The following is a 23,859-nucleotide window of genomic DNA, read 5'->3' as shown; positions in this document are numbered from 1 at the left end:
TTTCCCCTCGCTTAGCCACATAGGTACCGAATTCTCCGATGGTTCGCCATCGCCGGCGCCGCCGCCACCGTCGGTCCGCGAGCCACGATGAAACCGCTCAAAGCCATTTTCTAATTTTTTTTCGCTCCCAATCCCCATCCCAGATCTCCCTCCGGCCTGACCGCCGTGGCGTTTAACGTCCCGACGGAAGTCGGGAGGCAAGCATCGAGGTAAAAGATCGTCATGCACCATCATCCGAAACTCTCTTGAATATTTTCGCAGAATAAAAAGAGGAAAAATGTTGCGGGGACCGAAGTGCGCGCGGAGAGACGAGGACGGATGAACGGACGTTGGGGAGAAGAGGGTGAGTGGGTTGAGGGTTTGGGGGAGGGGGATCGGTTAACAGTGAGGGAGGAAGGGGTGGGTGGGTGGGTGTTAGCCGGGGCGGAGACGGTGCATTACGACCGGGACAGGGCATGGCATGGCTAGCTCAGGAAAGTACAGGATGTGAGGGAAGAGAAGGGAGAGTGGAAGGGGGAGCGCGGTGATGCAGGAGGGTGCATGCGGGAGGGAGGAGGGGCGGTTGCCCCAGTAAAAATCGATCCTCCCCACTCTTTTCCTACTTTTTCCCCTAGAGAGGTTTGCTACCACGAGAGAGGATGGGGTGAGGAGGAGGAAGAGGACGTGGAGGAAGGAGAGACGGGGTGACTGCGCAGGGGGTCTCGCGGGGGTTACCTACCATCGCGTCTGTCTCTGTGTATCCACATCTCTGGATCTTCGCGAGCGTTCTCGTGTGCATCCGTGCGTGTGTGTGTGTGTGTGCGTGTGTGTGTGTACGTGTACGCGCACACGCCCGCGCACGCTCTTGCGCCCCCTCGTCGAGAGGGGAGGGGGACGAGCGCATGTGGATGCACGTGGACAGATACGCGGTGCGGTCGTGTGAGGGTGTGATTGAGCGGATTTTTCGCGGGTGTTCGTGGGGCACTGCCCGTGTAAAGCGCGAGCGCATTTCACATGTGTCCATGCTTTTCACGTATGCTCTAGATGTGTGTATGTGTGCGTTTACAAGTATGCGTGCGCCTTGGACAGTTTTTTCGCGGATGCTCTCCGCGTGTGTTGGTCCACGTGGCTGCGGTGGTTTCCGTCTGCGTACAGTGCGCCTCATTGACAGCGGAAAACGCCCTGCTATCATGCAGTGGACGCTCAAACTCGGTATAATTTCGATGAATTCAATTTTCCATGCCGTACACGTGGCAGAAGTACATTTTACCTCGAGTTTCTATTGTCATATAAGCATAGGAATCTTCCTCGCGTGTATCCCATTGGAATATAAATTCTTAGCGAATTTATAGACAAATTTCAACTCCTGTGTACTTTGCTAATTCTCCGAAAAATTAAACAGAGAGTTTTCATATACATTTCATTCAAAAGTTTACAATGAGATATATCACTTAATTTTTCTTAACTTGTATATAATAAGTAATATATAAAGTTTTATATGCGAAAAAGTGACACGTTGACATTTACTCGTATTAGATATCAACATTTAATAAAATGTATCGTTATAAAACATTTAAAATAAATGTATTGTCTCACATTGTTATTATTTTAAAAAGAAGAAAAATATTGAAAGTAACGTGATTTAAAATTATGTAATGTTTTTCAGTACCGAACGAGCAAAAGAAGTAAAAAACTTTATTAAATGTTATCCCGATGTTCTAAGATCGTTGTTTAATTCCATACAGCTCTTCTCGAACATTTGTGCCGTACGAAAAAAAAATAGCAAGAGCTATTTCTGTAAGATAGTTGTGATGATTGATAACAAATGAAAATTAAAAATAAATGCATGTAATAATACTTTTAGAAATATAATAAATAAAACATATTGTGTAGTACTAGATTTTTTTATTTATAGTATTAGATTGATTTCACGTTGATATATCAAAGAGGTAACACTTTTACCACCTTAAGGAGGGGTGATAAAGTGACCCCAAGGCGAGATTAACAAGATTTGTCGTTGAAAATGTTTTTGCCGTTTGTCGTTACAATACCCTGCTAATGCCTATAATTATCTGCGCGTTAATGTTGTAAATATTCTAAAATAAACAATAAGCAACATTTGTCGGATCACCGCGCGTAAAAAGATGCGTGAAACGTTTTCGGCGCTTCGAAAGGCTTAAGGGAGGAAATACGTGAATTCGTCTCAGCCGTGCGTTCCTTTTCGCTCTTAAATTTTTCAGAGCGTCACGACGATATATCCGACAATCGTGCGCACTGTACGTTCGCAGGATCGCGTGTGTCGGTGCACCACCACCAACGTGCGGTCTCGGGTTCGCGCTTGTGCGCGCGCTCGCGCACACTCGTCTTCGTGTGCGTATCCGCGGCAACACCGCCTCCGCCGTCGCGGCGCTTCTGTCGTCCGCTGCAACGATGAAAAATTACCCAGAAGCAGCAAAAGAGAGAGAAATAGTGAGGGATGAAGGGAGGAAGAGAGAGAGAGAGAGAGAGAGAGAGAGAGAGAGAGAGAGAGAGAGAGAGGAGCGAAGAAGAGGGAGAAGGAGCGGCCGAGCGAGAGAAGGGTTGAGGATGCGAACGTAGGACGGAGAGGAAAAAAGAGGGCGAGAGCGAGGGGGATGATAGAGAGAAAAAGAGAAGAAGAGAGAGAAGGAACGAGCCCGTCGCTTTTTTCTCTAGACCCCGAGCCCGTCGTCTAGCGCTGAGTTCGCGAGCCTGACAGACAGCTGCAGCGGAGCCCTGATATATCGACCGGGCCACCTAACCAACTACCCGCACTCACTATTATACACCTGCCCCACACGCACGCACACTGCCGCACGTACGTGTGCACGCGCACACACGCCGCCAGACATGGGGCTGGCGTGTACGAAAAAAAGGCGGCGCACCGACACCCGCCACCTCTCTCTCTCTCTCTCTCTCTCTCTCTCTCTCTTTTCCACCCTCTTTCTCTCTCGATCTTTCTCACCCGATGGGAGTTCGCTCTTTGCACTCTCGCAACGCTCTCTCTCTCTCTCTTCCTCTCTTTCTCTCTTTCTCTCTTTCTCTCTTTCGATTGCGATCTTTCTTTCTCTAATTTCATCCCCGTCCCCGTCCCCTCCCCCCCTTTTCCCTCTCGACCCCTCGCTTCCTCCTTCGCCACCGCTCTGTCTTCGTCCGCCTTGCTCTCCTGTGAAAAAGGGTGGTTGCTAGAGCGAAAAAGGGGGCCTCCCGAAAGGGGGACGGGGTGGAGTGGGACGGAACATCGGGGGGTGGAAGCGCTACCACACCAACGGGGGTGGACAAGACGAGCGGTGGGTGCAGCGAACGGAGCCCAGTCAGCTCCAGGATAATTAGATCCTTTACAGGTTACCAATGATTGATAGTCTTCGAAATACGTACCATCCCTCTCTCTCTCTCTCTCTCTCTCTCTCTCTCTCTCTCTCTCTCTCTCTCTCTCTCTCCTCGGTTTCCGTGCGCTAGGTTTCCTTCCACGTGCACACGTGGACGCGCGCGTTCACAGGCGCACGTATCCGTGAAGCTCCGCGCGGCAACGAAATACGCGCTCACGAGGGGGTGTGCGCGCGTGGTATACGATAAATACGAAATCCCTTCAGCCGATTACGTCCTACTGAGCTTTGCCTGGGTCCGGCGACTCACCGCGCATCCCTCTCCACGTCGTTGTCTGAAAAAAGGGCTGCCGGATCGCGACCGACCGGCTTGTTCCGGCAATTTATCGATGATCCACGTTACCGCCGCACTGCCGCAACTCTCGCGTCATCGGAACTCTCGGTTCGCAACGGAAGAGCTTGACGATAAGGGTCAAAATTGGGAACAAAACGTTTCAAACATTTTGCTTCCAAGCGCATAAGACGAATCTTAGAAGTCACGTGACATTTACATTCAATCGTATATGAATCCTTAAAATAGATTTCTTCGATGCAAGATCTGGATTCTAGCTTTCGGTAAAAATTTCACACTTTTGACGGAAATTAACGATAACACTAAAATAATTAAGATTTGCCTGTAAAACGAAAAATCTGACCATGCGTTCAAAGTGGTGTATTAAATAAAAATATAGCCCGCTCACTTTCACTTTAGTTTATTCGACAACGAATATAATTGCATTATTTCGCGATACTTGTCACAGGCATATCCCACATATAAATCCCCAGTTTGGAAAGTATCTTCTTTAATTTAAATTTTAATTCTCTTTGACGTCGATCGGTACTTGAAACTTTCTAATTGGTCTCAATTTCTTTCTCGTTGACGTCAACATGTATTGTAACCTTTAATGTTCATAATATTGGTAAACATCGATAAAATTATCGTCCATTCGATTATTTGACGTCAGACATAGCATTTTGTTTCGTATTACACAACGGAACTGCGACGTTAATTGGATCAAGAAAGGACGAAAAAACAAAAAAAAAAAAACCAAAAACGATGTGAGTAGTAAAAGAGAACTTTTGCTTTTGTTTTGTCGTGAGCAATAACAAAAAAATACGAAATTAAATCCTACCGCCGGACGTGCTGCTGTAAACCGGGCGACACATGCAACGTCGACTAAAGAATTAATATCAAAAACACGGTTTCGTCCAAACGCGAAAGAATACCTGTATTTGTAAGGATATTAAAAACGATATAAAGAACGTGCAACTCTTTTTTTGTCTTTCTTGCTTCCGCGCTACAAAATTAAGTAAGACGTCCTCATAAATTAATTTTGATCAGAGCGGGATCAAACTTTCTTGAGATTATTTATTGAAAAGAGAAATCTTTCTTCTAGCATTCAAAGTAAAGCCCACTTCTTGTATGTACAAGTCAGATTACTTTTTACATACTTAGTAGTGTCTACATATTAAAAAAAAAACTGTAGCTCTATTACATTCTTAACTTGAAATATTCTCGTCACTCGACGCACAATGGGCTTTCTGCCTGTGAAAGTAATATTACAAGAATTTGGAATTCAAAGCTACACGGGGCACTTTAACGTGCGTTCGAGTCGATCGAAAGATTAAAGAAAAACGCTTTCGCTACAGATCTTGCCGTTTGCAGCAATGGTCAAAATTATTAATCTTGAAATTATCCCAGTTTATTTATTACTTCGTAGTTTTATTACTTACTGTTTATTTGAGAGTAGTCGCTTTAGAAAGTTATTTGTAGCAATTAATTTTTGTTCAGGCTGAACTCTGATCGTCGGCTGATCCGATCGGCAATTTTATCGGTCGTACACGTACGAGACGAGCGGGGAGCAACGGGAGAACGGGAGAGGAACATTTTTCTCTTTGCGTCTTGAATAATAAATGCCCTAGCTATCCGATCTTGCCGCGGACGGGTTGACGTCCGTCGATATTTCGCAAAGTCACGTCAGTCAGTAAGTTTTTCGTTATCGCGCGCGTAAAAGCCATTATTACCGGCGCATTGCGTAGAAGGCTACATGCAAGCGGACGTGTAATACTTTTCAGCCCGCGCTCGCGGGCGGCCTTCGCAGTGACTTTAGCATGCAAATCATCGACTGCGGTCGGGGGGCATCCCTCGGCATACCTTATCACCTGTTAAGATCTCGCTCTATTCCGCTCTACGCAATCGTCCCACGCAAATGTCATACCGCGCGGCGAGCTATAACTTTGACGGCTGGCGGGCTGCAGAGGGGCCGTAGATCTCAAAAAGAATCGTCGTCCTCGTATAATGCGACACGCTCGTTAAAACCGGCTGCACCGGCGAGTTTTCAAGGTACCCGAGATTCCGATCATAGGCAGAAGTATTAAAATTACATTATGCGAATTTTGGGGCCCGCTGCTAGGCAGCACGCTTAGCGCACGGTCCCACAAAAACGTTAGCATAAACGTTCTTTTTTATTGGCTTTCGACGACGTGCGATATGCGTGTGTTGCGTGTTTAATATTAAAATTAGCACTTTTAAAGCGTCTGGGTCAAAAATAGGACGCCAAAATTATCCCGCGACGGGAGTGTGAACCTGCTCGACCTCCTAAAAGAATTATATCGTAAATAATGTCGTTCCTCGCGAGATAGGGCATTCTTCTTCTTATGTGAATTGTAAATCGCGCGCATTTCTTTTCTTTTTTTTTTTTCCACAGTGGCCCCGTCTCGACGAGAGACCGTGATGTGTGTCTCTCGGTGTAATCGAAAGTTTATATTAAAATCCTCGAGGTTTCTCGAAAAACTTGATATTTCCCTGCTCATTAATTTGAGAGGAAAAGGAAAAAGTGATCGGCCATTGTTAACTGCCGCTTACACCGTGGAAAAGTTCGTTCGCGCAAAAAATTCGCAAAAAAGCCGTTCCTATTCTTGCGAAGAAAATATAGGATTACACTTCATTATCTTGCTAAAGTGTAAAATGTACCCTCGGCTGTGCCGTCGTTGTAAGCCGATCGTTATACTTCAAGTATACGTAAATATATTCCTGTAAATATATCCTTGTCAATATGCCGTGTCCGCCATCGCGCGGGACTATAAAAATTCTTTATGCTATCGCACAAATCGTTAAAATTTAAAGATCACGGTAAACTAATAACGTAGTTTACAAGAATTCGCGGAAGATCAGTAAATAAAATTCTTTGCAGTTCAGCTATTCTCTCGCAGAGTTGTTTTTACATGAAAACCGAAGCTCTCTTTCTCTCTCTTCCCCCCCCCCCCCCTCTCTCTCTCTCTCTCTCTCTCTTTCTCTCCTCGCAAGTTACCTAACGCAAACGTTGCACGCCATCCCTCACAATCTGAAATTGTTATGGTGATAACGATTATTTCGGCACTCGTGTCTGTCTAACACGCGAGACGATACTAGACGATATGGAATAACAAGTTTGCTAAAGGTTAACGACACCTTAGACACATTCGTAAACTCCGCGCGTTTTCCCTCCCACGCACATTCGCGGACGAGAGTTGCATTATACGGCAATCCGGGCCGTTGCGATCGGGCGCGTAAATTCAACAGATGTAACGAATACGTTTCGAGTTGAAAATGTTGAAAAAGAGGCAGGAAGGGATATAAACCTTCCGTCTTCACTCCGCAGTTTTATTTGTCGCACGTAGAATTTGCGCTTTCGCGCGCGCGACCGCTCGGGTTAAACTCTAAGCGTATATCCATTTGTCTTTTTCGGACGCTACATTTCGCCTCTTTGCGGTTTTACGTCTTTTTTCCCCACCCTCACGCCGCCGCTGCCACCATCGTCGTTCTCGTCGTCGTCGTCGTCGTCGTCGTCGCCGTCGTCGTCGCCGTCGCACGAATGTCAGCCGGTTGCAGAGGAGAGACGCGGCAAGAGATGCCCCGTTAAAATTCAGCATTTCCGCGCGATGACACATCGGAAATTTTTGCAATATCTCAAATCGCGCGTCTTCCGTTACCGACCTATCGTGGCCCTCCTCCCCACCCGTTCAGTCCTCTCCCTTCGGTCCTCCGCGTTCTCCTCCTTCTCCGCTTTTCTCTTCTTTTCGTTCGCAATGCATGCCCGCGATGCCCGAGCCATGGCTCAGCTATAGGCGGTGATTAGGTTGCGGCACGAGTTACCAATACGTGCGCTGCCACTCACATCGGCAACCCGTGACTCGGGATCTCGAACAAGCTGCAGGGGCCCCGACCGACACCGAGATTCGCGCCGGAACCTCTCAGGGAAATCCCTCATCGGAAGACGTCTACGAGGAATTCGCGGTGAATCACCGCGCAACTAAGAGAGAGAGAGAGAGAGAGAGAGACCGTCCGACGTATACGTCAGAGCCGTCGAGTGTATATAGTAATCATCGAGGATTCCATCCGTGAGAGGAAGAGTACTCGAGGCGTATTCGTCACAGACCAACCGTCTCCCGTTCGCCGGGCCGGCTTCCCGACCGGTTCGCGGGACTCCTTTTCGTAGAAATTGCGGCGAATCCTTCGAGCCTGATCGTCCCTATCAAGAGAACCAGAGATCGTCACAGTGCCGTTCTAACACACGCGACATATGCACATGTATTTTTTTCTTAGAATTACAAGAAACCCCTGGAAAATTGGATAAAGGAAATGGAACGGAAGGAATATTACGAGGAAGCGTATAAAAGTGTACAGGAAGGAAGCATAGGAAATCCTTCGTGGAAGTTGCGGCAAATCCTTCGAACCTGATCGTCTTTATCAAGAGAAACAGAAAGATCGTCACAATCCCGTTGTAACACATGCGATATACGCGCATGTATTTTTTTGCGATGTTAGAATTACAGGAAACTTAGAAAATTGGATAAAGGAAAAGGCATAGAAGGAATAATAGGAGGAAGCGTATGAAAGTGAACAGGAAGGAAACATGGAAAATCCTTCGAATCCGCCTTTCATCAAAGATCATACGATATATGCGCGTGTGTTTTTTTTTCTATGTTAGAAATGTAAAATATTGGATAAAGGAGGAATCGGAAGAACAATAAGGAAGCGTACGAAAGTGAATAAAAAGGAAATCTTTTCTTTTTTTCACTATGATTTTTAAATTTAAAATATTTCCTTTTAAATCAAGTTAATCATAATCAAATTACTGATAATTCAAAAAATTGCATGAAGTAATATGTTTTCCTGTTAATACACATCAAATAACTTTGTATAAAACGTTGGTTGCAAACAAAAAAAGGTCAAAACAACAAACTGCGTTTATACCTCTTTGATTCTGAAAAATTGGAACATTATATGGTTTTGGACATTTTTTTTTCCACAATTTTTAATACTATACAGGGAGGGTTTATATGAGTGAAAAATACAAAAAGAGACGTATTATTAGAGAGAAACATTATTTTTGTTTTAATACTGTTTGTCTTCCATTAAACCACAGCAGCAAAATTTCTAGGAGTATAAAAGCACGTACAATAATTTACACTTACAAGTTTATAATCGATGTCGAATTATCGGTATTTAATACTGTTCGCGTCTTATTACACAGGCGTACATGCATATCAAAAAATCGCAAAAATTATTTAAGATCGCTTAGAAACTCGCAAGTAAATTCCATATACATTACGCTTGGTTTACTCTAAATTACGTCAGTCACATTATTTGCCAATTAACATATGCAAATGTTAACAAGTACACGCTTTCCGTCGCTCGAAATTATCGCAAAGCTCTTTCCCGCTTTTTTCCCCTTCGGAACAAATTATATCACTTTGAATAGTTTGGAAATAAGTCTTCGCTACACGCTGCATAAGCAGTTAGAAATAAATAAACGGATAAATAAATAAATAAATAAATAGATAAATATAAAGTGTGAATGAATGAATGTGTTGGCGAAAATAAATAGACGAGATGATACGCGATGTATGCAATAAATAGATAATGTGCGTCAATCGCGACGGACATTCATGATTCACTCGTGCAATCATTATCCATCTAAACGACGCGCGTGATGATAATTGCGTTCGGATACGTGCTACGTACACGTCTGACCGGATTTAGCACTACCTGAGCGATTGGTTGTGATCGAGTACGTGTTTTATCACATTGTTTGGCAACAACACGGCCGAGAGAATCTATAAATACCTAAAGCGTAAACAGTAATTTCTTATTCCTACTAGGCGACATGACACGATGTTACGTTACGACACTTGAATTGATGGCTTATATACGGACTGTCCGAAGGATCCTCAGACATTGCAAATCGACATGGGACCCGTAGAAAGATCTCTGAAGAAAAACAGAACGTTCTATGATAATTTTCTCTGCTACTAATCTCTGCTTTTAATAATCTGCTAATTTGGTCGGTTTCTTTTTCCTCCGTGATATTTTGAATTTATTTCTTATGAGACATGAATTACATCGAGCCAAAGTATTCTCACTCGTCTTGCTATCATTCTATCAACTACTATCCCTATATTGATATATCGTATACATTTCGTATTTTTATTGTTAAAACAAAATGCCGGTGGGACGATTACGAATTAATTAGTTAGGTAGGCGCATACACACACACACACACACACAAATATATATATATATATATATATATATATATATATATATATAGTCAAACTACGAGTAGTAGTATCAGAACGAAGGTGGTAAAATAAGAAGTTGACGAGAGATCGTCTCGTACGCGCGCGTCGCGATTTCGATCCTTTGCAACCTCCTTCCGCCGCTTTCCCCGCAGTCCAGTAAATCCTTCTCGTCGTTCTAACGTCAAACGTTTGAGTAAATCTGTTAAATTCCCGGTATTCGCGCGTCACTAGACGCAATCTTCAAACGAGTTCTACGCAAAAAGGAAAAAAAAAAAAGTAAAGAAAGACGTCCACGGATTGTCGATTGCAACGTCACGTCAGCGGGCAACAACAACAGTTGCGCGTCCCCCGCTTGGTTTCAATCGGCGTCTCCTCCGTCTCGCTCGATTCGAGCCGGTACGGAAGAAGAGAATCATCGCCGATGATCGACCGTCACCGAGACGAAAAAATTGTCGTTACCAAACTGGATCGTCACTGCCGCCCACCGCTCCCTCCTGCTTCCCGAATTCTCCGGGCTCTCGGGTGTCAATCGTTAATAGGCAGCGGCGACTGCGTCAACGATTGCACATTATCCGAGTGGTGTGCACCCTGAAAGGCGCACACGCAGCCCACGTACAGCTTCATCGTCTCGTTGTGACCGTTGCCGTAGGACACCTCGATATTCCTGTACGTCTGTATGCAGCAGTAGGTGCCGGCGCCCTGGCAGCTGCTGCCGAGGTGGTTGCACTTGACGTGCTCCAGATCCCTCGGTATCCGGGAGCCGGAGTGGTCCGGTATCGACTCCACGGTGTAGTTGCAGATCGAGCGATTCTGCGCGACCTTCACCTCCATCTCGAAGTAATGGCGATTCTGCTCCTTGTCCTGATACCTGCCGTGCTTGTAGTGGCGTTTCCTCCTGGCGACAATTCGCGGGAACGCGTCAAAGTCGTCGTCCACGAGCAGGGGGTGGTCCTCCCACTTTCGTTGCGAGGACTCGCGATCCCTCGACTCGTACTCGCGCTCGTATCGAGGGAGAAACGGCGGTACCCGCTCCTCCGAGTTCTCGAATTCCGAGGTGCTGTCCAGTACCTCGGGATACTTGCGCTTTTTCGTCTGTCCGTAATAATCGCGGTAGTATTCCAGATCATCCTCGAGACGTCCCGACAGATCGCGCGGCAGCGATTCCTCGAGATTGTAGTAGTCCGAATGAGAATGATGCCCGTGTCGTCGCCTCAGACTCCGTCCTTGAATGGCTGGCGTGCTGACGATGACACAGGCGACGAGAACGGGTATGCAAAGCACGATGTTAAATATCGCCATTATGTCAAATTTACGCGAAAGGACCCCCGCAAGAGAGGTCGGCAATCTTTATCGATATAATTATCGCTTCTTTATTCTTCTTCTTCTTTCTCCTGGGATCCCTAACGGGACGGACCTTATCTGCCCCCGGAACTTGCTTTTCGTCACGTATATATACCTTTTCTTTTTTTTCAACGCACTACGCTTGAAATATTTTTTATATTTTCCTTTTTGCTTTTGTTTCTATCACGTTTTCATCACAGTGGATAATATTTTTTCACAGTAGAATAATATTTTTTCACTTAAATATGTATGTACGTGAGGTGACAGAGGATCAGGAATCGAACCCGATCTGTTGACAAATAATTATTTTTTTTCCCAGTAGTCCAACCGTTGCAACCGCTTTATTAAATTATCCTGTTCGGAATGCTTTCTGAATAATTTTTGTCAATCGTTTACGCGCGGTTGTGACGAGTTGTGAGAATATGATAACAGATCGAGTGATAACTGCGGTTTAATAAGGTGAATTTTACCACGGAAAGTGGATTATCTTCCAGGGTTTCCTCCAGGGTCTACCGAGCTACCTTTGAAATTCGGCAAAATTGACAAAGTCGATATCAGCGAGACACTTTCAGGTTCGGCCGATCGTTTGACGGATTCTTCGAACACGTGACGCAAGTCGAAAATATTTTCGACAATCTAACTGTTTTTCGGCCTAAATGCCGCGCGATTCTCTGTGATGATTCGCCAATCGAAGTAAAACGTGCGGCACTGACCAGCGCAAGATGTAGACGGAGAGTCTCGCCGGTTTCCTGGAGATTCCCGGCGGATTCCTAAGGCGGATCACTCGCGTGAACTCGTCGGTCGGGACTTGGACGAGATCGTGGAACGAGGCAGTGCGATCTCTCTTGCGTCTCGGCTCGATCGTCTCGCTTAATGGTTTGTTCAAAACTGAGTATTCTCTGATCCCCGAAGGATTTTTTATCCTGCCTCCACGTGGGTGTTGCCCCACTTTAACGGGGACTTACGCGTGCCGGCATACACGAAGATGTGACTAATTCCCCCCTCTCTTTTGTCCGACCACTTTATGCAGCCCCCTGAGTCGGCCGGTGTCGGGGCGTCCAAGAAGAGTCTCTCTTCGCTTACACGCGGAGTGGCGACTCCCTCTTCTTCGACGATGCTCGCCCTCCTCTTTAACGTCACGAGCGATTTGTTCCCTCTCGATGGACCATCGCCGCCGTCGCCGTCGTCTTCATTGTCGTCATCGTCATCGTCATTGCGACAATTGCCACTACCGCTACCGTCGGCTATTCCCTTAAAGATGACATTAATATCGCTATCTCCACCTCGGGTATTGACGTCACACCTCAATGTAATGCCCACCCATAGCGGAAAGAAAAGATACTCGCGGTTCGCGGAATTCCGTCCACGACGTGGTGGTATGTCGCCAGGAGGATGGCGATGACGATGACGATTACGGCGTTTACTTTAAAAGTAGTAATGCAACACACCGTTCTTTTGGACGCGTTTACGCGTGGCACAATTTTTCCCCGTTGACGTTCGACCTGAGGTAGTACGGCACGTACTTAATTCGAGGGAAAGGACTCCCAGTCACCAATTAACGTCGGCTTTTTCCAAGACTAGGCGCACTTCGCGGAATTACGAGTAAGACACACGGGTGGTCGAGCATTGGAGATCGGACCCGTCTTGTTTCGCGGTTCCCGCTCTTCCGGACGCGGCCGCGGCAGAAAAGCCACGGCGAAGGTTTACGACAATGCCGAGATTTTAAACGCTGAAAACGACACGAGCCGCATCGTCATCGTCGCGACGCGGCTACCAAAAAATTAAAAGTCGCCACCGCGTTGCGAAAGTATTTAAAATGACATTTATGTGTAAGCACGCTTGCCCCTTCCATCACTCTCCCCCTCTCGTCGTTTTGACTGTACGATCGCGTGTACCAGTTGAGACGGAATCATCGAGCACTCTCGCAAGATTCCCGGACGTGCCTCCTTTTTTTCGGAGAACGCACGAATCGTGAAAGCGCTTGGAATTTTTACGAACTCCGACCATTACCTACCGTTACTTCCTTTTCGTCTAGCGTGTACGTGTATATGCGTGAATATATTTGAATACATAAAAAATCTCCAAAATTCGAAAAATATACTAATTTATTTGTAATATTAAAATGAGATTTCCTAACGCGGTATAAATGGCACGGTATACGCGAAGACATTTTTAAATCTTTGAAAATGTCCTTGAAATTATAGACTTTCTATTTCTGTTTCTTTAATTACTATTTCGTTATTTTTTTCTGTTTACTTGAATTAAATTGCCAACGTAAGCCGCTCTTTTGTAAAAGAAAAATCGACTTATTTTCGAGAGGAGAATCCAAATCTAAGGTCAAAACATTTGTATACCTTGCATACTGTTCTTTTATATTACATTGCTTTTTTTAATTACAAACTGTTTTTTTATATATTAATTTCACGCATTAATAATCACAGAGCGGCTTACATTGGTAATTTAATTCAAATAAATAAAGGAAAAAAAACAAAATAGAAATGAGAGAAATAGAAATAGAAAGTCTATAATTTCAAGTACATTTTCTAAAATCAAAAATGTCTTCGGGTGCATACCACGCCATTTATACCGCGTTAGGAAATTTCATTTTAATGTTACAAATAAATTAGTATATTTTTCGAATTTTGGAGACTTTTATGGTATTCAAATATATTCACGCGTATACATGTGCATACATGTATACGCTAGACAAAAAAGAAAGTAACGATAGGTAATGGTAGGAGTTCGTAGAAATTATATACATACATACATAATATATATATATATATATATATATATATATATATAAGTGGCATAATTTTGTTTCACTTTAGATTTACTCTTGGAGTATAATTTTAATTATTGTTTGTTTTAAAACTTTATTTCTACCGTTCTGTAGAAATTCTCGTTATTTCTTTATTCTTTTAAATTTTAATTATTTTACTTTTGCCTAAATTAAAAATAAAAGTATTAAAGTTATTAAATCAGAATACATTAATTCCCCTTTTCCATTTTCGGAATTTAGTTACAACAGCCAGATGGTACCAGGCTGTTGGAAAAATACAAAGAGAAAAAGAAAAGTAAGAATAAAGCTGATCCCTGATTTCGCAGATTAGAAATTTAATATCCCGGAATAAATATTAACTTTTTCTAAGTCCGTTTATTTTTTTGCAAGATTGATGTATTATAGAAATTTGTTCTGCAACACCATTTATGTTATGCTAATGTTGTTGATGTTATTTAAATATACCTTCGAATTTTTCGACGAATCTTATTTGTGCATAAAAAAATTGATATATTCGTCGACGATATTGCAAAAAATATGCAAAGGAGACCAACAATGGAACCGGTTTTCCAAATGATTAAAAAAGATTTAATCTCCTATATGCACTGGAGAACAAGTAAGACATGCATATAGGGTAATTCGCCTTCTGATGGTGTATATATTTTTTGATTCTACATTCTATGCGTGAACACATTCTCTAAGTATTTTACTGTCGTCAATTTAATCTGTTGTATTAATTTCATATTAAAACGCATGACTATGATATTTTTAAGTACTTTGGGTTCCGGGAAATGGGATATATGTTTACGCATTTTGTACATAAAACTTTGGGTATTTACTTTTATTCTACAAATATTCAATCTAAAAAGATTTCACAAAACAGATTTCAGATTATATGTACATATAACGGAGGAGATAAAATATCAGATCCGTAAATAATCTACTACGAGGTAACTGCCTTCTTGTTTATGCAAATAAATCTCCCGGCAGATCGTTTTTCGTTGGAAAGCTCGCCTGCGTGCCGAATTTAAGCACGGACTGCGTGGCGACCGTGCAAGCTCTCCTGATGCACTCGTCCATCGGTAGTTGCGGATGATACGCCTTGAAATATGCGAGCGCGCCCAAAAATGCATCCCCGGCACCCTATCGCATACCTATCGTTACACTTAGCTACCTGCAGCCAATTTCCATCTTAAATGCATGTCAATCATTTGAATGAATCACTAAGTGAATCAGCGCTGCAATGCGGTCCGGAAATTGGCTGACCGTTCGTTCAAAAGATTGCCGACCGGAAGCACCGTCAAATACTTTCACCACTTTAGCCGCGAGCCGCTCGTAAACGCTCGTAAAGGAGTCGTGAATCAATTCTGCTTACATATGCGTAAGCAGAAAGTATGCGGATTGCACGCGTAAAGAATAAACGTTGTCGCGTTAAGTTAAAAAAAAAAAAACTCGAAAAATGTTTTAGAATTATCATACATCGAGTTATTCAAAAATATGCGCTTTCAAAAGATTAATATAATTTATAAATTATCATAATAATTATTATATAATTTTTTTATGAAGATAATTTATTTAACTTGAATAGCTAAAAAATGAAATGAAAAGAGAAATGAAAAAAAAAACTCGTCGTGGAATCTCCAGTCCACAGATTGCGACACGTTCCGCGACACCGTGTATGCAATACGTACCGTAGTGTCCACAGGCCGGACCTCGATTGTGGGAATCAGCGTGACGTTTCTGTCCACCTTGGACGCGTACGCAGCTCCGAGCGGTCCGAGAGTAAGGATGACCGCGTTGCATCCCTTAGCCAGAAGCTTGTCCGCGACTTGCTGCACGTTCGACGGGTTTACAGATTGCACGCCCGTCATAACTTCCGCCTAGAAAAGTGCAATAGTGCTTTTGATCTTGAATCTAATAATAATATGTATCGCAAACTGATTAATTTGCTCTACGATACGTCGGCCGTTTCGAAATAAAGGAAAAACCGCGTTTTTACCTCGTCGGCCGCGCTAATCGCGCTTTTACGCACCTCCGTCTCGTTGACGCAGAAAATATCGCATAATCTGAGGATTTCCGGGTCGGGATTCTCCAGCGCGGGCGCCCCGTTGACAATCGAGAGTCCTATCACGTTACAGTTTATGTAGAAACGTAGCCGGAGTTCCCGGAGCCGCGATATCGCAAATCTCGCCTTGTGAAGCGTCGACACGTCCAGCCTTCCCGACAAAACCGCAAGCCGCTTAGGCTCGAAAGACAAGATGTTCAGCATAAATTTTGTTTAACGCGGCGATTACACGGGCGAAAGCTTTCGACCTAGTCTTCTCTTCCGGGCACTTGCGATAATTCGGCTTCGAGAAAAAAGCGGAAGGACGTACGCGGGATATTTTTTAAGTAGCAAATAAGAAAAGAAAATATAAAACGAACCACCGTGGCCCCGATGTAACTTCAACGCGCGCAGCGTGGCTGCTAGCGGTACCTCGAACTGGCATAATAAAACGCTCGCCCCTCTGATCATGTCGGCGGTGGAATCCACGAATTCCGGAGTCAACGATTCGTTCGCACCTAACACGATAACGATGCTGTTCTCACCTGCGGAAGCGTTAGGCACCCCGATTACTTACGGCGCGAGACAGGACCACCGGAATTACCTTAAAAGTTCGCTTCTAATGCGCTGTTATTTATTCGGGACATTTAGGTCCGTTTGCATTAATGTAGATTAACTTTGAACTCGGTTCAATCTGCTCTCTATCTTTTTTTTTTCAGTTCTAAGAATCAGAGAAAGATAAAAAGCAAGTTAAACCAAGATTAAAGTTAATCTACATTGATGCGAATGGGCTTTAGATTAATCAAAGCGAAATATATTTCCGCGTTAATTGCAATTTCAAAGCACCCAAGAAAATTCTGATTCATACCCGAGTCAAAATTTTGATACTACTTTAATATCCATGAGGCTATTTTACACCTACTTAAATACTCGAAAAACTATAAAAAACCTACTTTGATGATATTATACCTATTAAACCTACTTTAGTGCTCTCATTAACTCCTTTTATACTATTTTGTACCTATGAATGCTCCCAAAATTTTAATACTACTTTGACACTAAGATGTTGAGTACTACCTTGAGGCTACAAATGCTTTTAAAATATTACTTTGACACAATGTATTAAAAAAAAAAGCATACCATTTTCAGCAACGGTAATGTGAGCGACACCGCTGTGCTTATCGCTTTGTGTCCTCACACGAGATGTATCTACATTTTCCTTTCTTAAAATCTGTAAGTATTCTTGAGCAAACGTGTCGAAACCTAACTGCGATAAAAAATGAAAAATCGCAAATGTGAGTTCATAAATAATTCGAAAAATCGTACGAAATGAAAGTGGACAAAAAATAAATATTTAAAAAAGTCAATTGTAGAATTGACAAGCTATTAGTTTGTTTGAAAACATTAATGCCTACTGAACCAATAAGTGCTGTCGATGCACCAAGTTTGGCAGCTGTTACACACTGATTAGCGCCTTTGCCACCGTAACTCTTTTCAAATCTAGTCCCAATTACCGTCTCGCCAGGTTTGGGCAACCGTGGAGAGAAACTAAAAAGAGATTTGGATTTAAAAAATGATAATATATGGATCTATCTATAATCATATCATAAATTATAGATTCACGTTCATTGTTTTATTGGTTATATGAGCAAAGCTACACAGAGAGAAAAAAAAGTTGTTCATTTGACTAAATTTTTCAACTTGATTAAATTTCTTTAATTTGTGTATTTCAGTCAAATGTATAAATACTTAAATTGAAGTTCAAGTATTTTATGTATTTAAGTTAATTACATAAATACTTGAACTAAAGAAATTTAATCTAGTTGAAAAATTTAGTCAAATTAACAACATTTTTTTCTCAGTGTATAAATTACTGCAAGACAAACACAAGTAGAAAAAGCATCTTTCTTCATCTAATTTGTAATAATTTATTGTACGTGCGTGCGTGCGCGCGCGCGCGCACGTGTGTGTGTGTGTGTGTGTGTGTGTGTGTGTGTGTGTGTGTGTGTGTGTGTGTGTGTGTGTGTGTGTGTGCGTGCGTGCGTGCGTGCGTGCGTGCGTGCGTGTGTGTGTGTGTGTGTGTGTGTGTGTGGTGCGCGCGCGCGCGCAAATATAAATATTTACAAGCTATAATGTAATTATAATATATTAATATTATAGTTACAGAGAGAGATTGTCCGCGAAGCAGCGTCAACTTTTGTCGGGCGCGGAAAAAAAAACTTTCTTACTTACTCACCTGGTAAAGTCGATCATGCACGAACCGACAACGACTATCCTTGGTGCCATATCGTATGGGTTTTTTACTCTTCTCGCCTCACACGGCTTTCTTGCGAGCAATAGAAGCTCCGTATATTAGAACAAACGTTACTTTTTTAAATGGTACTCGATTATTTCTGGATGCGATTTTGCAGCGACTATATAATATCGAATAAAACGTACGGATATAATTCGCGTTATCATTGTTTGTCACATGAGTTCGCGAACCAATGATAAAACGGGAGACGTTATCGGTCGAAGGATTACCTCTCTCCGCGCGCGAGGGAGGAGCGCGAGCCTCGTGCCGAGACCGGAGAGGTCGAGATGATACGGAAAGCTAAAGCCGTAGACACGTGAATTAATTTAGAGCGGCGCTCTATCATAGCGAGCAAAAAAAAGGATATTTATAGTAGCGTTTGCCTTGACGGGAGACAGGTTATCTTTTCCGTTTTTTTCTCTTTTTTTAATGTATTTTTATTGCATATCAGAACGAAGCTACATGCATGCGGCGCCGGTCTTATCGAAACTTCGCATCAATTTTATATCATTAGAGAAACGTTCACCCGACGATCGCGATAGGAAAAAAAAAATAACGCGCGTCTACGTGGTGCGTGCACAGTTGCACTCTGCATCCACGTATGTATGTTTTCGAACGTATGAATTTGGTATCACAGTATAACTTGACGATATCAACACAGTTATACGTCATGCGTTATTGAGAGTGGTAGATGGACAGCTCCGACTTGCGCCGTTGCGCCGAGTGCCTTGCCCGCATCGCCATATCGTTTGGCAGTCGCCATATCGTGCACGTGAGAATTCGATTATTACCTTTAGTTTGTTTGAAAACATTAATGCCTACTGAACCAATAAGTGCTGTCGATGCATCAAGTTAAGGAGAAGCCGTATGAGAGGCCACGATCGCGATTTAATACAATTCTAAAAATATTATCAGAGTCTGACCGCGACGTGGTTGCGTCAAAATTCTGCGAGAGAGAAAGATAAACATTACTAGTTCTTTCTCATTTCCTTTCTATTCTGTCTTTTTCTTATCTCATTTTCTACCTCTTTCTTTCACTTATAAACGGAAAATGGCGAACTAATCAAAAGTGGCTTTCTCGTGGCCAGTCTCTGATATAATCTCTACTGTAATTCTTTGGTGTGCCTCTCTGTCCACAAAATGTGGAACTACGTAGCCAGTATCTATGAAATCCATAGATAATTCTCTAATGATTTTGTGGTTCTCTTCCGTGCTATAACCAGAAACAAATTGCAGGTTACGTTCTATTTTTTTTACACATTTTTTTCATGTAGACATTATAAGCAATATAATATGTAAATTAATATACATATATTGAATAACACAATAAAGAAAAAAATATTTAAAAAATAAGTTATAAAATTAGTTATGTTAATATGTCTGATTTTAGTATTGATAAAATAAAAGTACATTATATTAAACTTAAGACATACGTATATAGTGAGACAATTTAACCAATCGCAGTTTGAGATTTTCAAAATACCAGCTAGGCTTAATTACGTTTTCGAGAATTCTCGCCTATGATTATAGCAGAATCACTTAATGCTTAAATCTCACTGCGTGTTCTATATATGTTTTTTGATTCTGAAGATGATAATCGATCATAAGTTGCTTTTATCGCAGTCTAATTTGAACTCCTCTTTGAGATGAACACATCTTAGGCCGGCTGCACATTAGAGCGATTTATGTCGCGCGCAACGCGCGATGCCAATGGCAGCACTGTTTTTTTTTTGTTTTTTTTTTTTAAACAGAGTTTTTATCGAATATCGCGCATCGCGCGCGAGATAAATCGCGCTGGTATGCAGCCGGCCTTATGGAATAGTTTTCATTAATTGTTCTTTTTGGTAAAGATTTCATACAGATTCGTATAGAAGCAAACATTTCCGTGTGGGACACAGCTTCAGCCAATCACGTGTCCGATGCAGAGACATGTCGATGTGGCGCGACGAGCGATATTAATCGATTTGTTCTCATAAAATGAATCCGCCTGAATTAATTTTCACATGTTATGAACTTCGTCCGAATAAAAATTTTCAGTATTTCAATTTCGAACAGGCTAATGTGCGTAGACAATTTTACAAAGATCAAATACATATTAATATTTCATCGCTCCTTCTTTCCAAGCAGGCATCAAATGCCAAATGCATCATTTTAATCCATCTTGATCACCTGAAGGATAAGCGGACTTAATAAAAAGTCGATAAATACCACTATTAAAATAGCTATGGGTAATTTGCTATTTACAGGTTTGTGTCAAGCAATTTTGTCACGAAGAGAATGGAGATTGTTTTCGCGCGCCAATAAACCAATTTGAAATTTGATTTCAATTAACATTCAATGTTTAACGTCAAATTTACGTAACCAACGCTGACGTCAATTTATCGGAGATCGTCGGGGTCAGTTGAAAAATCAAATGCAAAGCCACGCATTCGAAAAATATGTCAGTAAATTGAACATTTATGCGAATGCGCGTTTGACGCTACTGCCCCCATTTCCTTTCATTCTCCCCCTCCTTCCCCCTTATAAAGAACTCGGCATAGAGCAAAGACGAGTCACTTTCTCTCTCGCGCGCCGTGTTCCGTACGATTTTTACGAAACTGTTACACAATTGTTTCAACTTGTTCCAGGCCGTCCAAAAAAGCGACAAAACATGACGAGCCCGGTCGTGATCTCAGCCACAGCTAAGCACACGGCAACGGTAGATATTAAACTCTCTCGCACCGGAGGCGGCAGTAGTTTTTTTGGTTATATCACTCGCGATCTTAATTGATCATAAGTGAATTACAGTTACGCGATGCGAGCTACGCCTTTTTTTTTATTTATCTCTTTTCTCCAACATGATCATCGGTGGACGCACTGCTGCGCCGTTTCGATGTTCATAGACTGATTTTAGCATCGGCTTTTACGATTATTACACATCTTTCGCGAGTCACGGCAATTATCTTATCAGAGGAATGAATAAACTTCTAATAACGCGATTTTTTTTTACAAAACGTGGATTTTGAAAACTATTTTAATTTTTTTTCCATATTTCTGAATAAAGTCGATTTTCTTTTATTTTATACTAAGAAGTATTTGTTTTTCAGTTAATATTTTTCCATGGCTTGGGTGATACAGGGTAAGTTCACATTTTTATGCATATGGCTGCAACTTAGAACGTACTGTTGCAAAATAACAGAACTTGTTAGCACTTTACACGTCTATTTTCAGACATGGCTGGGCCAGCTCCATGGGTGCAGTACGATCTCCTCATGTCAAAGTTATTTGCCCTACAGCGTATGTGTGGCTACCAATATCTTTAAATGTTCTATAAAACCGTTTGTTAAAACTATTAATAGCATATTAATATGTGATCTTTTATCATTTCAGGCCCACAATGCCAGTAACGCTTAATGCAGGGTTCAGAATGCCTTCCTGGTAACTTTAAGACAAACATAGAAATATGAAGTTTCTTATGAAAACAATTACGAGTTACATGGTTACTGTATCCTGTGAATCTAGGTTTGATCTACGCTCTTTGGACTCCAGTGGTCCGGAGGATGAAGAAGGTATACGTAAGGCTGCTGAGACAGTTCACTCGTTAATAGCAGAGGAAGTTGCAGCTGGGATACCCACTACACGCATCGTTCTTGGAGGATTCAGTCAGGGTGGCGCACTAGCCATGTTCAGTGCCCTTACATTCCCAGAGCCTTTGGCTGGTATTATAGCTCTATCCGCATGGCTTCCTTTACATCAAAAATTTCCAGTGGTAAGTATCATATATACATTTGTAGAATTATAATAGAACATTGTAATATCAAATTTGTACTATGAATTTTCAGGAAGCAATAGGTAATAAAAATACTCCACTGCTACAATGTCACGGCGATTGTGATCCAATTGTGCCATATAGATGGGGTCAAATGACAGCATCTCTTCTAAAACAATTTATGACGCAAACAGAATTCAAAACGTATCGAGGAATGATGCATGCATCTTCCGAGGAGGTAAGGAAGCTTCGATCAGGAAAGACATTTATCAAATCTTTGCTTATGTTCAAAGAAATTATAATGTTTGTTTCCTTTTCATTATTTTACAGGAAATGCGTGACATAAAGAAATTCATCGAAAAAGTTCTGAAGCCGTAATAAATCAAATTAACACATATTGATATTTTATCGGCTACTTCAAGCATCTAACTGTACATTATATTGAAATAATTCCAACTTTGCGATTATTTAATTTGAGTAAATTATATGAACTTTAAAGGGAGACGTTAAGTAGAAAATCGTTGACAAATCTTCCAAAATATTGAGATACAAGGCTATGTAGGAAAAACATACTTTCTAGAGGAATATATTTATAATTTGTATATCCAAACACTTCTCAATATTTTAATGTATTAAAGCATTCATATAGCAATACTACAAATTAATCCATGTAGTCATTAATTCTTTTGCATCTATAAATTGGCATTTCTCAATTTTTTGATACTTATAGTGTCTATACATATACTAAATATACATATATTTACAAATATGTATATAAGTATGTATGTATCAAACAAATACATTGTATTTATTTGTACTGCTACTGATGCGGTGATAAATTATTCAACAGTAGTACGAAGATTGATGTTTATTCATTTTTGCGGTTTAAATCTGCGACAATAGTAAATTTATAAGTAAACTTATGTAAGGTTTAAGATAATGTTAAGTTATGCTAGGCAAAGAGCTTTCTGCGTCAGCTCTTCTATTTACAAAACTTCCATTTCTTTTGCGCCTAAATTGCGTTTTGGATAATTATTGTTTGAATGTAAACGAAATACGTCCATGAAGCACTTAAGTAATTCGCGTGTTTCAGCAGCTATGAACCTTTTGCATTCAAATTTCTATTTCACGCGACTTAGGCCCGCAACGTAAAATGTTGCTAATGAATCACTTTTGTAGCAAGTATTGTCTAGGAGACAGTGATACGGCCATGTAATCTGTGATTACACATTGTATTGTTGAAATCTACCAAATTCATTATTTATTATCATTATAACATAAATCAGGGTTTCCTAAACTCTTTTATAACACAATCCTGCGCGAGTTCTTTAAGAAAACTTGCAAATTCTTGAAGAATGTACTACTCATTTTACAAATATTTACACATCTTTATTAGAATTGCACAGAGCAGCATACACCTTTAATATTTTCATTTTTAGTTATCTTTATATGGAAGAAGAAATAAATCTTCAAAAAATAAAGGAGATCAATACTTATGTGCTAAGTTTGGGAAATCCTGTGATATATATATTATAAAGTAGTATAGATACAATATTAATAAATTGTAAAATTATACTAAAATGTATATAAAATTATATGACACTCGGCTAATTTTATTATTATTGAATATCAATACACTATCCAGTAGACACAAGTAAAAAAAAAAAGAATAAGCTCCAAGTATTTTTCATGAGTTTTATTTATAAATACGTTATAGCTAGAAAC

At 41.5% G+C, this 23,859-nt stretch overlaps 3 protein-coding genes across 3 annotated transcripts; 1 reads left to right on the top strand and 2 right to left on the bottom strand.

Moving 5' to 3' along the window:
* Window positions 1-9,937: 9,937 nt before the first annotated feature.
* On the bottom strand, window positions 9,938-13,392 carry LOC114255037. Its single transcript, XM_028192818.2, has one exon. The coding sequence runs from the start codon at window positions 11,223-11,225 to the stop codon at window positions 10,452-10,454; it is 774 nt and encodes a 257-aa protein (XP_028048619.1). The 5' UTR covers window positions 11,226-13,392; the 3' UTR covers window positions 9,938-10,451.
* A 1,468-nt stretch (window positions 13,393-14,860) lies between these two features.
* LOC105838112 (ribokinase) lies at window positions 14,861-19,202 on the bottom strand. Its single transcript, XM_012683411.3, has 7 exons — window positions 18,330-19,202; window positions 17,509-17,641; window positions 17,234-17,360; window positions 16,474-16,638; window positions 16,082-16,173; window positions 15,741-15,929; window positions 14,861-15,192 (listed from the first exon to the last, which is right to left on the bottom strand). Exons 1-7 carry the CDS (start codon window positions 18,377-18,379, stop codon window positions 15,016-15,018), a joined length of 933 nt encoding a protein of 310 aa, XP_012538865.1. The 5' UTR covers window positions 18,380-19,202; the 3' UTR covers window positions 14,861-15,015.
* A 1,699-nt stretch (window positions 19,203-20,901) lies between these two features.
* LOC105838057 (acyl-protein thioesterase 2) lies at window positions 20,902-23,843 on the top strand. Its single transcript, XM_012683339.3, has 7 exons — window positions 20,902-21,084; window positions 21,473-21,504; window positions 21,597-21,662; window positions 21,756-21,803; window positions 21,888-22,134; window positions 22,208-22,372; window positions 22,465-23,843. Exons 1-7 carry the CDS (start codon window positions 21,037-21,039, stop codon window positions 22,510-22,512), a joined length of 654 nt encoding a protein of 217 aa, XP_012538793.1. The 5' UTR covers window positions 20,902-21,036; the 3' UTR covers window positions 22,513-23,843.
* The last annotated feature ends 16 nt before the right edge of the window (window positions 23,844-23,859 follow it).

Source organism: Monomorium pharaonis, chromosome 5 (assembly GCF_013373865.1).
Source record: "Monomorium pharaonis isolate MP-MQ-018 chromosome 5, ASM1337386v2, whole genome shotgun sequence".
NCBI classification, from domain to species: Eukaryota; Metazoa; Arthropoda; class Insecta; order Hymenoptera; family Formicidae; genus Monomorium; species Monomorium pharaonis.
Note: the sequence above shows the minus strand (reverse complement) of the source record. Positions and strands in the feature narration are given on the sequence as shown.

What these genes read in the sequence shown, in the direction of transcription:
- LOC114255037 (XM_028192818.2), bottom strand. Translation starts at nt 11,225, where the DNA reads ATGGCGATATTTAACATCGTGCTTTGCATACCCGTTCTCGTCGCCTGT.
- LOC105838112 (XM_012683411.3), bottom strand. Translation starts at nt 18,379, where the DNA reads ATGGCACCAAGGATAGTCGTTGTCGGTTCGTGCATGATCGACTTTACC. An exon ending in GTTACATCGGGGCCACGGTG is followed by an intron (nt 16,174 to 16,473) that starts GTTCGTTTTATA and finishes GTAACGTGATAG; the next exon opens with GACTCTCGATTGTCAACGGG. An exon ending in TCTGCGTCAACGAGACGGAG is followed by an intron (nt 15,930 to 16,081) that starts GTGCGTAAAAGC and finishes GCACTTTTCTAG; the next exon opens with GCGGAAGTTATGACGGGCGT.
- LOC105838057 (XM_012683339.3), top strand. Translation starts at nt 21,037, where the DNA reads ATGACGAGCCCGGTCGTGATCTCAGCCACAGCTAAGCACACGGCAACG. An exon ending in AAAGTTATTTGCCCTACAGC is followed by an intron (nt 21,663 to 21,755) that starts GTATGTGTGGCT and finishes TTATCATTTCAG; the next exon opens with GCCCACAATGCCAGTAACGC. An exon ending in TGCATGCATCTTCCGAGGAG is followed by an intron (nt 22,373 to 22,464) that starts GTAAGGAAGCTT and finishes ATTATTTTACAG; the next exon opens with GAAATGCGTGACATAAAGAA.